General features: G+C 44.2%; 1 protein-coding gene across 1 annotated transcript in view; it reads right to left on the reverse strand.

Moving 5' to 3' along the window:
* LOC310800742 (trafficking protein particle complex subunit 11-like) overlaps positions 1-16230 on the reverse strand; it is a 72204-nt gene that overhangs the window by 37813 nt on the left and 18161 nt on the right. Inside the window, exons 8-17 of the mRNA XM_083664677.1 lie at positions 15362-15458; positions 14209-14342; positions 9481-9622; positions 8263-8356; positions 6603-6682; positions 5902-5980; positions 5391-5445; positions 5110-5255; positions 426-487; positions 1-117 (exon numbers count right to left, since the gene is read on the reverse strand). The exon at positions 1-117 is cut by the window's left edge and continues 16 nt beyond it. Of these exons, the coding sequence (XP_083520803.1) occupies positions 1-117; positions 426-487; positions 5110-5255; positions 5391-5445; positions 5902-5980; positions 6603-6682; positions 8263-8356; positions 9481-9622; positions 14209-14342; positions 15362-15458 (1006 nt within the window). The remainder of the gene's footprint in view (positions 118-425; positions 488-5109; positions 5256-5390; positions 5446-5901; positions 5981-6602; positions 6683-8262; positions 8357-9480; positions 9623-14208; positions 14343-15361; positions 15459-16230) is intronic.

Here is a 16230-nt window from a genome sequence, read left to right on the forward strand (position 1 = left end):
CTGGACTTCTATGGTGAACTCGTTGGATCCAGCTAGAGCCATGCGGTCGCTCCACAGCGAGCCAGCTGCACTGCAGGAGCCAGGGTCGCACTCGGGCTCGGCGTCTGGAGCTTCATTCTGAGGGAATGTAGAAAAAGGCGTTTAAAATGTTGCTACAGAAGTTAATCACATCTAAACACTTTAAAAACCCGACATAAAATAATGTTTTCTGCAATTATCTTTGAATGTATTTGAATGATTTGCGTAAAAAGTGACAGCCCTATAGTGCATGAGAATTTAACTGTCAATAGCAAACAGGTAGTGTAAATTCTCACTTAAAAAACATGTCCAATCTTAATGAAAATAAATGAAAAAGCGTTCTCGTCGTTACAGATGTGTAATTTGGTGTATGTAGCGTGCTGGGCCGGGTGGAGTCATCTACTTACCATGAGGACTTTGATGAGGTTCTTCTCAATCCTTGACTTTTGCTCCTCCTGCAAGGTAGAAGCTAGTGGACGACAAGAAGACTACGTCACAACCTTTAACACTCCTACATTACATTACAGCATCTCCTGTGTGTGTGTGTGTGTGTGTGTGTGTGTGTGTGTGTGTGTGTGTGTGTGTGTGTGTTCACTAGAGATGCGCATGCTGCAGTTATAACCGCGCTGACCGTGGATATCCATGGATCATAAAAATAAACATTCTGATTAATAGCGGATGGGATGCGGGCGGGTGAAATGATATATCATTAATGAGGAACATTAATATTAATTACGTTACCTAGTCTATTAACGTATTTTAAGCTGCATTTTTCGTCAGGCACATGTTAGTCACCTATTGTTAGATGGCAAGGACCCCCAAGGACTCAAAGCAGTACTAAACAAATAGCCACGCGATGGGACGCCTTATTTTTTAACTCCTTATATGGTCAATGATGTCACCAGAACAAGGAGTCTCCACTGAAGACACGTTGGAAGAGAAGACGCGCTCGTATTATTTTCCCATTACAGGTCAATCCAGTCTTGATCTAAACTTAAAGCTATAGCATCAGTTAGCCTAGTATGCTACATGGGCAAGTGATGGACTGGATTATAATACAGCATGGAAGCTTATTTGGAGTTAACTGCAGTGATCGCACCGACGGCAGCACAAACAGTTAAGTTAATCTGCCCAAATCGCTCCTTTATAGCGTTGTGAAATGTCGGGTGCAGATCTAAAAATAGTACAAAATAATTTGCGTGGATTTATGGCGGGCGGATGCTTCATTAGGGTGGCATAAAAGCTCATCCTCGCATCTCTAATGTTCACACAAATATGCAGGTTTTTTCTTGTATTGTAAAACCTTAGTTGGTCGCCTAAACATGGCATGTTTTAGTCTAGAATAGGCAAAAGAGAAAATATTTATTTTCTGAATTATTTTGTGTTGAGTTTTTTTCTTGGGTGACTCTCAATGATAATAAAAAAAAATCTCCCCAATTATACTCAATTCCCCCTGCTGTCCCGGTCGTTGCTCCACCCCCCTCTGCCGATCTGGAGAGAGCTGTAGACTAGCACCATGCTTCCTCTGCTACATCACCAGCCTCTTCTTTTCACCTGACAGTGAGGAGTTTCACAGGCAGGACATAGCTCGAGGGAGGATCACGCTATTCCCCCCAGTTCCCCTCTCCCTGAACAGGCGTCCCCACCGACCAGAGGAGGCGCTAGTGCAGCGACCAGGACACATACCCTTAATCTGGCTTCCCACCCGCAAACACAGCCAATTGTGCCTGTATGGACGCCCGACCAAGCCGGAGGTAACACGGGGGCTCGAACCTGCGACCCTCGTATTGGTAGGCAGGGAATCTACTGCTGCACCACCCGGACGCACCTCTCAATAAGATGCTGGCTTCCCAATTGGCCCTCAGTCATGTGAGTGCGGTGCAGAGGAACAGACAGCAGACCATGTCATTCTGGAATGCCCGATGTATCGGGCTCCCAACAGGATGCATGGCCTGCTGTCTGTGGATGACGATACGGTGACATGGCTGCTAGAGGTGTGCCCAGAAATATAGCCCGGGTGAACCCCCCCCCAGGCCGGGGTGGTAAAAGGATAGCCCCTCGGCCCCGTACCTGGGGGAGTGGAGAGAAATCACCTAACCCAAACGACAGAGTCATGAAAACTTTGAGAACCCCTCATTTAGATAAAAGGGATAGTTCAGATTTTTGGAACCCTAGCCCTATTTGCTACTTACCAATGATGATATTGATCGGTAGATTACTTTCTCAGCACAATCCATGCTGCTCCTCAAACCAGCTCCAGAGAGTTAGCCACAAACAAATAGAAGGTCAACGGGGTCACGCTCCTGTCTGTGCAAGCTGACTGAGGCTCACTGAAATGTCCTCCACAGTGCACACACAGTACATTTCAGCAAAACTCCATTCACCTTGTATTGGTTTATAGCTAACTATCTGGAGCTATTATGACTATCTGAGGCCATTTACACATGGCATTAACATGCGTTTTCTGCCATCAGATTGCAATCAGATTGTATTTTATCACTTCAGCCTGATTCCATTTACACCTGGCACTAACATGCGTTTTGGGTGAACAGATTGCAATCCGATTGCTCTCCAGCTCGAACGTCATCACGCGCGCGCCCCCTGAACGTGTGCATGCATGTTTCATACATGCACAGGGAAATAGAGGTTATTGTTAAGCTCAAATGCACAGTGAACGTCCCCTTCACCTGGACAAAACGATGGCCGATCACGCAGCACTGCATCTATTTCTTTATCTGTTTATTAACAATGACACTGGGTCCGAGACACACACACACATACATACGTTTTCCGTGCATGTCATTAGCTGTAACCACCTGTGTTGCGTTCAGGTAACATCCTAAATTACAATGTTATACAATTGAGAGCATAATTTCTCTTTTATATGAAAGGAAAATGAGGGGGAAAGGGTTCGAACCCTTTCTCCCTCATTTTCCTTTCATTTTCCACTCCTTTCCAAAGGAGAAGTGTTGATATAAAAGAGAAATTATGCTCTCAATTGTATAACATTGTAATTTAGGATGTTACCTGAACGCAACACAGGTGGTTACAGCCGTGGCAAAACCTCCGCAGCAAAACTTTGAAGCAACGCTACGATTGTTGTGCAAAAGCGGAGCGGGGGGGAGATAGAGAATTTTTAGCCGGTCCATGGTGACAGGCTGCCTGTGTGTGTGTTCATCTGGCACAGCGGCGAGATGAGGGCACACACCGGTGCGGTGCTGCCGGGGAATTGCGTTCAGGTGTGAGTGCCGTCACCGACTTCCGAAGATTATGTATTTCCGTATGGTAGTTGCTGAATGCGTTTTGAGAGGACGCATTGCATTTACACTTGTGTTAAATGTTGTCATAATGCGTCCCTGACCACCTCCGGAGGTGGTTTGGCCGATCAGATTGCAATCCTTCTTCAATGCGTTTTGGGGGTGTTTAAACCTGTACTTTCAAGTGATAAAATACAATCGGATTGCAATCTGATGGCAGAAAACGCATGTTAATGCCAGGTGTAAATGGCCTCCCTGATAGAGACACTGCATGTAATAGGCCACGCCCATCACGGGGGAAGAGCTCCGTTCATTTCCACACACCAGCATCATTTTCCTTGAATTAAACATAGCTAAAAGCTGTTGTGTGGTGGGCTGCGCAGAAAACAAATGTAAAAAATCACCAGTTAAAGTTTTTTTGTACTCCTGAGCAAAACAAGGAAGCCATTGAGAATTGGCGAGAAGAAGAATATGGATCTAGCTGTCAAGGAAGTAAGTTGGAGTGTTCATCTTCCGTATATACGATCTTTTGGTGGAACACGCAACCATGCACGTGACATAGGAGGACGCCAGGATTGGACAGGAGTTTGTGTTTTCCCCCGTCTTGGGCGTGGTTTCTGAATGATGACACATTACGCAGCGTCTCTATTAGTCAAACCAATTCAAAATGTTGAATTTCGCCGAAAAGCGACTAGTTTGATCGTCATATCTGATAGAAAGAGGAACAACATGGATTGTGCTGAGAAAGAAATCTTGCAACCTGTTGCACCAGCTGTTATCTCTTAAAGGGGACTAAACCCCCAGAATTCTGCCAAAACAGCATGCTGCTTCATTTTTTTAAAGCAGCAGAGTCCATAGTCCATCTTCTTCATTTTAGTTTCCGCCAGACTAGGCACGGTTTAGTGCATTGCTGCCTCACACTGGTGTAGATACGTCATTGCACATTTATTATACAGGGCTGTGGGTTTCATGATAATGCCTCACCGTGGCTTCGACTTCGCCCGTGGCGTGTAGGGGGAGTCAGCCAGGACTGGTAGGTTACTCCAGCTCCCTGGTGTAACTATTAACTAATAGTTAGCTAGCTACATAGGACAGGATTTTTTTATCCCATTTTTATCCCCCATTAGTGCTAATTTTAATTTATTTATCCTGGTTGCTGCTCCACCCTCTGCCAATCTGGGGAGAGCCGAAAACTGGCTCCATGCTTCCTCCGAGACATGGGCAGTTAGCCAGCTGCTTCTTTTCACCTGACAGGGGAAGCTTCGCCGGTAGGACATAGCACGTGGGAGGATCACGCTATTCCAACCAGTTCCCCTTCCTCCGAACAGGCGCCCCTAACGACCAGAGGAGGCACCACTTCAGCGACCAGGATATTGCATGAGAACATGCAAACTCCACACAGAAAGGCCCTTTTTGACGACCCCACCCGGGCGGTGGGCACTGGAGGACATGCGGACGGGCACGCACTCCTTCACAGCGTCTCACAGCGTCCCAGGTGGGAATCGAAAGCTAGGACAGGATTAAGCATGTTTACAGCCTGGTTCAAAAAAACAGTTTTGCTCTATATCGCTAATTTCACCTTTCAAGATAGATAGAAGAGACTATGTTTTGGGGCTGATTGACAGGTCACCTGTCCAGTGATCATGCAGCTCACCGATCACAGACCGATAGCAGGCGGAGCTGCAGCTCTGGGAAAGCCCTGGTCTGGCACGAGTTGCGCAAGAAGCAAGATGGCAACGGCCACACTAGGCTTCAAAACTAGAGTCCAAAAACCAATGAGTGACGTCACGCTGACTCTGTCCATATGTTTGATATGGTGTAACCCAGTGCTTACCTCTGCCCAGCAGCTCCATGCAGTACGTGATGTAGTCTTTGACGTTGGCCATCAGATAAGCACAGCGCAGGGCTGTGCTCAAGATGGCCGTCAGCAGACCCCACCAGCGCTCTGTGCGATAGTCACACATCACATAGTCCAACAGCCTACACACACACACACACACACACACACACACACACACACACACACACCAAACAACAAGGTATATTTTTTCACCTAGGTATAGAAAAACATGGTGTAGAGCAGTATATTTTTTGAAAGCAGATTTGGTGACTTACTTCAGGGCTTTGGTGTAGTCTTTAGCATGGTAGTACTCCTCTCCCATCTGCACCACTGGACGAGAGAGAGAGAGAGAGAGAGAGAGAGAGAGAAATACTTCTCTATAAGAAAAGACTGACAATGTGAGGTAAGACCAATACATTTAAAAAATGCTTTCTCGAATGCAACAGCAGTAAGGAGTCGTGTCCACAGAACGCTTTTTTTTAGCTGCCAGCGCCTTTCTGCAATTCGTTCTCCATGGTAAAGATGCTCTTGCTCTAGGAGTGCTCCCCAGCACTGCGGCTGGTGTTAAGCGCTCTGGGCGCCCTTAAGCAGTAAACATCTCAACTTTTAGAGAGGAGCGCTGCTCATCAATGCAGTGTTTCCCCTACCATTCTACAAGCCTGGTGGGAAAAAAAATGCAAAAAAATAAATAAATACATTTGTGGTGTATGGACACGGCTCATTCCAAGCCATAGGTCAGGAAAGCTGGTTGGGAAATGAAATGATGAGAAAAGCTGTGGTACTCACTGAGGTGGCTCTTCATACGAGGACACTTGTACTTCTTAAACTGGGCCACAGCGTTACTGAGGAGGGCTATGATCACCTCCTGCATGGAGAGAGACCATCAAACACCTTAACACATTTCATTGATTCAGTAGGTCACAGGTTGGCTTGGTTGGTTCCAGCCTTAAAACTCGTTATGTAAGGATTTTTCAAAATGTCTATGGAGAAAATGAATGAGGAACTCTCCTCCGGGGCTTGAAATGTCACGTGACTGTTGAGCTCTAATAGATGGGGAAGATGTGTGCATATACTGTATCTGTATGTCACCATTGGTCAAAAGAGTTGGAAAATATCGGGCAAAAACAAAAAAATCCAATATCATACATTTTTAGATTTTTTTGCTGTTGGGTTTAAGTGGGGTGTGCTGTGTCCCCAAAGACCAAGGTATACACCAAACTACTTAGCAACCCCTCCCCCTAGTGTTTACTATGTACTGTCTGTGTGTTTAGTATGTACTGCCTATGTGTTTAGTATGTTATAGTGTAGTGTACTGTCTATGTGTTTAGTATGTTATAGTGTAGTGTACTGTCTATGTGTTTAGTATGTTATAGTGTAGTGTACTGTCTATGTGTTTAGTATGTTATAGTGTAGTGTACTGTCTATGCGTTTAGTATGTTCAGTGTGTGTATTCTTGTATGTAATGTGTGTATTGTGTGGGTACTAACAGAATGTGGTACGTCTCTCTCTTTAATCTGGAGGGCCAGTATTCCTGTCTTCTCCTTCTCACCGTCTGGAGGGTCGATACCTGGACATTAAAACAATACGTCAATGCATTAGAGGCATTAGCCCTAGCTATATATTAAAACAACACGTCAATGCATTAGCCCTATAGCTATATATTAAAACAACATGTCAATGCATTAGCCCTATAGCTATGTATTAGAGACACTAGTAGTACCACATTATGGACAGAGGTGGGGCAATTGTATTATTCTAAATGTCAAGTTGACCTAATCTTGGGGGCGGCTGTGGCTCAGGAGGTGGGGGGGGGGGGGGGGGGTGGGTCGGCCACTAATCAGAAGGTCGGGGGTTCAATCCCGGGCTCTCCCAGCCTGCGTGTCGAAGTGCCCTTGGGCAAGATACTGAACTGCAAATTGTTCCCTGTGGTTGTGCCAGCACCCTGCGTGTTAGCTTGCCGCCATCGGTGTGTGTGTTTGTGTGTGTGTGTGTGTGTGTGTGTGAATGTAGGCATAGACCAGACCATAAAAGCATAAAAGCATTAAGAATGTGAAGTGTCTGTGTGAGTGAGTGAGCAGAATTGTGTTTGGCCACAGCTGTGCCATTTGACGTGTGATTGGCCTGAATCTTTCAGGAAGTGTAATCAGCCTCTGAAGTGGACTGTGAAAGCCCTCTGGAGAGAGAGAGGAGAGGAGAGTGAGCGAGGCCTGACTAACTGGCTCATCACACAGGGACGGGTGTTCAGCTAGTAGATGATAGATGCTGCATGCAGCTTCCTCTACCGCCACTTTCTATTGGCCCATTGGCAGGAAGTGGAAGTAGGAGGTCTGACACTCTGGCACTCCCTGAGTCTCAAATCATGTGATGATTTATCACCGTAAACAGTTTAGAGTCCAGCGATTTATGTTCGTTGCGACCGACCATGATCACATTCCATCATCGGTGATAACGACAAGTGTTTATACTTCCAGCGACGGGCGATATGCCATCGTTGTGATGAACGTTGCGACCATCGTCAAGACTTCATCTGGATTCAACTTTGACCCCATCGTTGGCTCCGTTGTCATGACAACCCCAATTTTTTGCTCTCTCCTACCGCAATTTCTGAAGCTACTAGTTAGCTAGTTAGTTGAATTAACAATGGCAGAAGATCACATAATTGTGGAAAACTTGTTTGGCTGACGACCGGGCAGATTATAAAGATGCTGTTAAAAAGGCAAATGCCTGGAAAGCGGACATTCTCAACACAGACGGTAAGTAACAGCTAAAACATCGTTAGCATGGATAATCACACAGCATGTTAGCAAGCAGATAGACAGTTTTGTAATGTTGCAATCAAAACAGTAACGTGACTGACTTGACTGGCAGCTTCTCTGTCTGTCCGTCCGACGTCCGTGTTGCATTAATCCATGTGAAAATATCACAACACATCCTGCTCTGTGATGTGTTCTCCTCTCACCTGGGTGTTTATACTTTTTATGAGCGACAGCGTCCAAACACGTTCAGCGATGCCCGTCGGGCTATGATAAATCACTGGACTCTAAACTGCCCTTTACAAAGAGGACACGTTTGTGTTTTGATGTCCCTGTGTGTGTGTGTGTGTGTGTGTGTGTGTGTGTGTGTGTGTGTGTGTGTGTGTGTATCTACTCTGGTGTCCTTGTCTCCATGGTCGCTGGCCATAGAAGTCCAGTGCTCCAGTGGGCGTGTCCAACGGGTCGGGGGTGGGATAAGTCACTCCAGCCTGGAACAGCCAACCAATCAACAGAAAGTATTAACACTGTCTACTCTATAGAGAGGCAAAGTGAATGTCACTTGCTGCTTTTCTCTCTGTACCAGGCGCTGAAAAAATATGAATGGTGATGAACGGAGAATAAGGTTACTTTTTTTATCCCGTTTTAATTGGGCCATGGGGTGCCAACGTTAATTTTGTCAATTTAAAACATAACTTTGCATGTCAAGAAAGTTGCAGTTTGTCACCAAACTGTTGGACTATAAGTTATAAATCAGAAAGACTACATACACTGTCGCCTAAGTGACGTCACTTTCTCTACCGGCAAAGCTGAAGACCGGCGACATGCCACGAGCTTCCACAAGCTATGAAGTTTTGAGACGAAACTAACCCCTACGTTTCAGTTTGACGACAAACTGCGACTTTCTTGACATGCAAAGTTACGTTTTAAATTGACAAAATTAGCATTGGCACCCCGTGGCATAATTCAAACGGGATAAAAAAAAAATAACGTTATTCTCCGTTCACTGCCATTCATATTTTCTTCAGCACTGGTACAGGGAGAAAGCAGGAAGTGACGTTTCACTTTGGCTCTCTATTAACAAGCAAACAGCTTTAGGCCGGAGATATGCTTGCTGGTGGCTATGCCCCTGCATCCGTTTGGAGCATCGGTCGTGCACGTCCTATCCATTAACACTGGATAGGACACGCGAGGCAGCCATCATTCGCGCCGCGTGCGTACATGTAGTCAAAAGCAAGGTTATCTCCGCCCTTCAACTGCATTCAGCTGATACTGTACGAGAAAGACGCTAGAATACAAGTTTCCTACTAGAACAGTGGTTCTCACATTTTTGGCCTTCAGTACCCGCTTTACCCGACTACAACATTCTGCTTAGAAAACTGCAAGATGATGCAATGCATGAATATAAACCACCTTTTGAAGAATATAACATTACAAAATAAGAAATGGAGTGAAAGAGTTTATTTATGATTTATTTTAACGTTACATTTATTTTCATGATTTATTGTAACATTTTGCGTGCGTGCATGTGTGATCATTGTGTCATGTGATCATTGTGTCATGTGATCATTGTGTCATGTGATCATTGTGTCATGTGATCAGTGTGTCATGTGACCTGGCAGAGCTGCTGTGCCTGCAGCTTCCTGTCCTGGCTGTAACAGGCAGCCTGCTGGTAGTAGAAGCCGGGGTTCTGCGTCTGGATGGCTGTCAGACCCAGTTTGATGGCTTCATCAAACAGCTCCCCAAATGACTGGAACCTAGAAAGAAAGAAAGAAAGAAAGAAAGAAAGAAAGAAAGAAAGAAAGAAAGAAAGAAAGAAAGAAAGAAAGAAAGAAAGAAAGAAACTGATTGGTACAACTGGTTGGTTGGTCGTTTGTTTGGGGGGGGGGGGGGAATAGCATGATCCTCTGTGAAACTCATCGCTGTCAGGTGAAAAGAAGCACATGTCAGTGTTTCCCACAGGATTTTGAGTATTTGTGGTGGGGGACCGCAGACCCCCTAGGGGGGTGCATACTCCCCCGCAAGATTTTTTTTTACATTTTAAAGTAAAATGCATGAATTTGGTGTACTTTGAGAAAGTTTAAGAGCAAAATTTAAATGCTAGATCTATGAAGAACATGTCATCATTACTGTGCTGTGGGTTTACAATGACAAACTAAATTTCTCCCTATAGGTCAGGGATACTCAACTTGCTTTGCCACTTTCGTGAAATGATAGAAGGCGAGGGGCCAGTTAATAAACAAACAATATACATTTTTCTGTAGCGGATTGTAGGTTAGATAGATAGATAGATTTATTTGATGATCCGTTTAAAAAAAAATGCCATACATTAAATGTACATGCAATTCCAAAAAGGCATCAATGATAACACAAAAAGTAGATAAAAACTTAATTCCGTTGTGGTCCTTGGTCTTAGACATACAGTACATTAAATATACAGACATTGCACCACACATACTGTAGTTTCATAATAAAATCTGGCTATCTAGTACTAAAACATTACAGCATAACAAAAGAAGACCAACCAATACAATACGCCATTTCTGCCTAGTCCCTTACTCAGGAACCCTATCTAGCAGCCACCTCTTAAGTTTAACTTTAAAGGTGCTTTGACTTGAGGCCTCCTTAATATCCAGTGGGAGCAGATTCCATTCACTGGGCCCCTGGAAAGCAAAGGAACATTGGCCAATTTTCAGTTTGCACCTAACTGACTGTAGGTTGGCTGGGCTAGCTCTGGTGCTGTGGCTGTGTGCTTCTCCTACTCTGGTGAGGTAGTTTGTGAGGTATACTGGGGCCCTATCCATGACTATCTTATGGACCATTGTAAGTCTAATCTGTGCCACCCTGGCCTCCACAGGTAGCCACTTTAATTCCTGTAGTTGGTTCCTGCCCACGTGGTCACGTGGACCGCAACCCAAAACCACCCTGACCAGCTTGTTCTGAGTTACCTGGAGTTTTTGTTTACTACCCTTTGTCAGCCCGCTGTACCATGCCAAAGAGCCATAATCAAGGTGAGGCTGCACAAGGCTGTTTGCTAACAGCCTAATGCTGTCTCTGTCTAAGAGATTGGCCTTCCTTGCTAACAATCTGGTTCTTGCATTAACTTTGCCCACTACCTGGAGAGCCATTTCTTCACCTCCAAGACTGTTATCTAATATGCAGCCCAGATATTTTACTGATGTTTTGGCTTTTATAACCTGCGAGCCTAGCTCAACTCTGAGTTCAGGGGTCCTCCTAAGCCTGGGTTTAGAACCAAATAGGATAGATTCAGTTTTGCCCAAGTGTAAAGAAAGTCTGTTGTCAGACATCCAAGTGCTAACCTTAGAGAGCTCCTCCCCTAGCTGACCTTGTAAAGTGTCAATGTCCTTGTGTGCTAGGTTTTTGGGGTGTCAGCCGGAGTTTAGGCTGACAATGTTGTGCACACCGGATAGTTAGTTAGGTTAAGTTAGTTAGGTTAAGTACATACATAAGTGCCTGGGTAGCGAGCAGATGGCGGTATTTGACAATTTAGCAGCTAAATCATAGATTATTGAAAGATATTCCATATTCCATACTGAAATGCTATAACAGAAGTATTGGCCAGAATGACATGAACATTTATTGGACACTTATTCAGCGGATATCTTGCGTTCAGGTGCACTGTAAAAATATATATATATATATATATATATATATATATATATATATATATATATATATATATATATATATATATATATTTATTTATTTATTTATTTATTTATTTATTTTGGTCAACATCTTTTTGTGGTGGTCAAAATCCTTTTGTGGCGGCCCGCCACAAATTCCTTTATGTATGGGAAACACTGCATGTATCAGAGGAAGCATGTATAGTCTACAACTCTCCCAGATGGGCAGAGGGTGTGGAGCGACGACTGGGACAGCAGGGAGAATTAGTACAATTGGAGAGAAAACTGCGTATTTGTGTTGCACATTTCATACACAGACAGGGTTCTTGCACCATTTTTTTAAGTCACATTTTTCAGAGGCAATTCATTTACATAAAATGGATAAAAGGAAGAGAGCAGAGTGTTACAAAGTAAATTATAAAACGGCTCTCTCAAATCAAGCAATCTGATTGGTTCACAGCCATTGTATAATTCCAGTAACCGAGTTCAATAACCCATGGCCATGGGTTATTGGTTGTCCAAATAGTCAGTGACTGGAAGTCACGACTAGTGAGCCCGAGGGTCTAGAATAGTGTGTGCTGCTACTTTTTCACCTGCTTCTCAGGAAATAAAAAAATGTGTTTTAAGTCACTGGAACATCTTGCAAAGTGACCCCCAAGTGGGCCATTTATTTGGCGAGCCTCCCTTGTTTGCTCAAAAACGGGCTAGAAATGTACGGGATATGATCGTTAGAGCTGACTGCTACACACGCCCCCCTGGCCCCTCCCATTTTTTGTCTGATGTACAGAATGGTAATTTTCCTTGCTTTAACTGTATTCAATGTAATGCTATGATCAGAGGAGAGACATTCTTCCATCCTCACTCTGGAAGAAAGTACTCAATTAAGAGTAGGATCTCGTGTAAAACTAAATTTGTTGTGTATCTATTGAAGTGTCCATGTGGGCTAGTATACATTGGAAAAACTATCAGAGAGTTGAAAACTCGCATTTCAGAACACAAGAGTAGCATTAGAAACAGAGATATAAAATCCTCTGTCGCCAGGCATTTTAATGAGTTTGGTCACGACGTGTGTTCCCTCAGGTTCCAGGGTATAGAACAGGTCAGTCCACTGAAGAGGGGGGGTGACAGAGACAAGGCCTTGTTACAAAGAGAGGCATTTTGGATACATACCTTACAGACAGAACACCCCAAGGGCTTGAATGAAGAACTTTTGCTAGGTTGTTTTCTTTAGGGGGTGCGTCGGGTGGATGTGCTGTGGGTTCACGCATGATGCTCTTGCACTGTAAGGCAGTGTGGGAGCGTCATGTGTGGACCTGCAGTATCTCTATCCGATGCATTCACTTATATGCATTTTATTATGTATTTTTCTAATTCTATTTTAATATTTTCTTACTGATTTTTGTTATTCTAATATGTTGACTTTCCATCTGTGCTTATCTAACACAAGTGTGGCCATCCAGCCTCATTCTTCTCGTTTGCAAAACATTATTGCATTCCTGCTGTGTAATATATACAGACTTATATACAAGTATACTGTTTAAAATTGTACCTTTATCTCTTTTTTGATATTCTCTGATGTTTTTGATATTATATTCGTTGTTATTTTATGTTGTGAGATATTTCCAGTACTTGATAATGTAATTGATTGTACTTCCGGTTTGACACTATTTATACGTCATGTCCGTCTTCTGTCAGCACAATGCTGAAGAAGGCTCACGCCGAAACGTTCATTGTCAATCTGCTTGAAGGTAAATAAAACAACCCAAAATGATTTATTTTGAGTGCTGTTTTTTTGCCCCTCTCATGGGTTATTGGTTGCCATGGCAACTCTCTTACTAAGAGAGTAATAATAAGGCTTACCTCAAATGACAACGTAGAAAAAAAAATGGCGGAGACAGCTGTCAGATCCTTGTGAATCGATCTTCGCTTATAACTTTACTAATACTTCGCAGAAAATTATGTTTTGTACAAGAATAGATGCGGGCTAATGTCTTCTTTGCAAAAGAAAGGCTGTTAACCCCGCATTTAACTCCGCATTTAACCCCGTAACGTTAGTTGGTGTCAGCTTTGCAGAAAGCATTCAGCTTCTCAACAAGCGCTGAGAATGCAGCGCTGCGGCTCGAGCTGCCTGTCGGGGTTTCCAGAAAAATCTCAGCTACTCAGCAAGCGCCAGGATTGGCCAATGTCAACTTCAGTCTCCAGAACGATCCAATCAAATCACCCGCATGTTCTTGCGGTCCCGCCTTACAGTAGTGTTTCAACTGACTCTATCAGAATGACATGCCAGTCGGAGTCGGACTTATAGTATTATTATTATTATTATATTATCATACTTGGAAACCGTTTTATAAAAGCAATATAGCACTCGAGCAGCGTGTGTTGTGGAATATATCCAGCTGATAAACTGTTATCCCACTCGGCCTGCGGCCTCGTGGGATAACAGTTTATCAGCGGGATATATTCACCACAACACACTTGCTCTCGTGATATATTGCTTAAACATAAGATCCAAAAGACCACAGTGCAAAATTATTAACATATTTTTACTTTGTGAGTGAAATCATAATGCAGTATTTTATGTTAGCACTACTTCTGGAAGTTTGAAACTACTGCGACACTAACTTTCTCTTGGTGTGTGTGTTTGTGTGTGTGTGTGTGCGTGTTCTCTGGGTTGACAGACGACGTGTGTGTCTTACTGTTTGGACATCCAGGCCGTGTGCTCGAAGGCTAGCTCTGCACTGCCGATCTTCTTCTTACACAGGTCAATGTGCTTCCTGAACTGGGCGATGGCGTCCAGAGGGGTGTTGTGCTGGAAGCACAGACGACAGATCTACAGACAGACAGAGAGAGAGAGAGAGAGAGAGAGAGAGAGGGGGGGAGAGAGAGGGGGAGGGGGGTGAAATACAGGGGCAATAAGTGCAGACTGCGTATGTACTTTGGCTTATGTAAAGTTGTTAATATAGCCTCAAGCAAAAAACACTGAGTCAGCCCATTCAGAAGTCAGACTTTAAATTCTGATGCTTTATACAGTGCGTTCTTATGTACCCCTTGAGCTGTTTTGCCATTCCAATAGTTCCCCCTCACTCAAAGTGGCACAAAGAAAACACTGAGTGTGGTGGATCACCGGACGTACGAGTAGCCTAAATCCATACTAAATATATGTGTCACTGAACTGCCGGTGTCTGGGCTTGGCCTCTTATTTCCTGTTTCCTGGAAAAACCGAGGCCATCTCTACAGCCACCGCTGTGTTTCAGCCAGGAGGGGGCTCAGACTTACACACACACATATACACACATGGACCCTAAGGACTCCAGTCATAGGCCAACACACATGGTCACGCACGCACTCCCCCAAACCCCACCCCCCTCCCGCCCCCCTCCCGCCCCCCCTCCCCTAAAGCCCACCCCCCGCCTTCAGCAACTTCCCCCCGCTTTCGCAACCCCCCCCCCCCCCCCCCTTCCCTCCCACAAACCAAGCTGGCGCTGAAATGGCAGCCTCCTTGGTGTCGTGGTGTGGGTTGTCTTTGCTGGTAATCCTGTACACTTACAACAAATGTATTTGTATTGTATAATATTGAAGTGTGCCTTTATTACTCTTCAAATTAGTAATAATGTGAATTCTGAGTGTATTTCATTTAAATGCTTTGTCCAATCCAAATTGCTGGCGCTGTTCAATGGCGACCCGGTTTTGCTCTCCGACTCTGAGAGCGAACCAAGCAGAATTTCGCTTGTGATACTTGTACCATGAAGTGACAATAAAGATTATCTTATCTTATCTTATCTTATCGACCCTATGAAACATACCTTATAGACCGTGTGAAACATACCTTATAGACCGTGTGAAACATACCTTATAGTTGATAAATCCAGCCATTGTTTTGATCTCCAAGATGTTGGTCTCGTGGGCTCTCAGCTCATGGACAAGACTGTATGCTGTTCTGTAATACCTGCGCGCATGCACGCACACACACACACACACGCACGCACACGCACACACACACACACACACACGCACGCACACACACACACACACACACACACACGCACACACACACACACACACGCACACACACACACACACACACACAGAGGGAGGGCAATGAGCAATAGCCACAAGCCTAGGGATGGGATATTTTTTTATTTTTTTTCCTACAAAAGATGAAAATAAATTAATAAATTAATGAATTAATAAAAATTATAATAATAACAACTCTTTTCCTGAACTGCACACGGAGTATTGACACAATTCACAGGTCAAATTTCAATCAGATTTCCTAACACTGATTTTTCCCCCCACTCACTTGAGGGAGAAGAGCTTTTGTTGATAAAGAAATGAGATGATGAATTGTGATGGAAGGCCAAAGCCAAAAGAGTCCAGTCTGCTTATTTTACGCAAGTTTCTTATCGCGAGGTGCGGTCCCTTTTCTGTAGCCTGGCCCCGCCCCCTTCCTTGATGGAATCGGCGCTGAAATGTAATGGTTTCTTTCTTCCTTGGCCCGTGCTGCCATACCATACCATACCACCGTGCTACATCCTTCCACCAAGTTTCATGAAAATCACAGTTTTTCACTCATCCTGCTAACAGACAGACAGACAAATGGCACCGAAAACATGACCTCCTTGGCGGAGGTAGAAATCCAACTAAAAATATCAACCAAATAGTCGACAATTACTTTTTTGTTTTTTTGCTTGACAGCTGGCCACACTGCTTAAAAAAAA

Source organism: Poromitra crassiceps, assembly GCF_964638095.1.
Source record: "Poromitra crassiceps genome assembly, contig: HAP1_SCAFFOLD_58, whole genome shotgun sequence".
Classification (NCBI taxonomy): Eukaryota; Metazoa; Chordata; class Actinopteri; order Beryciformes; family Melamphaidae; genus Poromitra; species Poromitra crassiceps.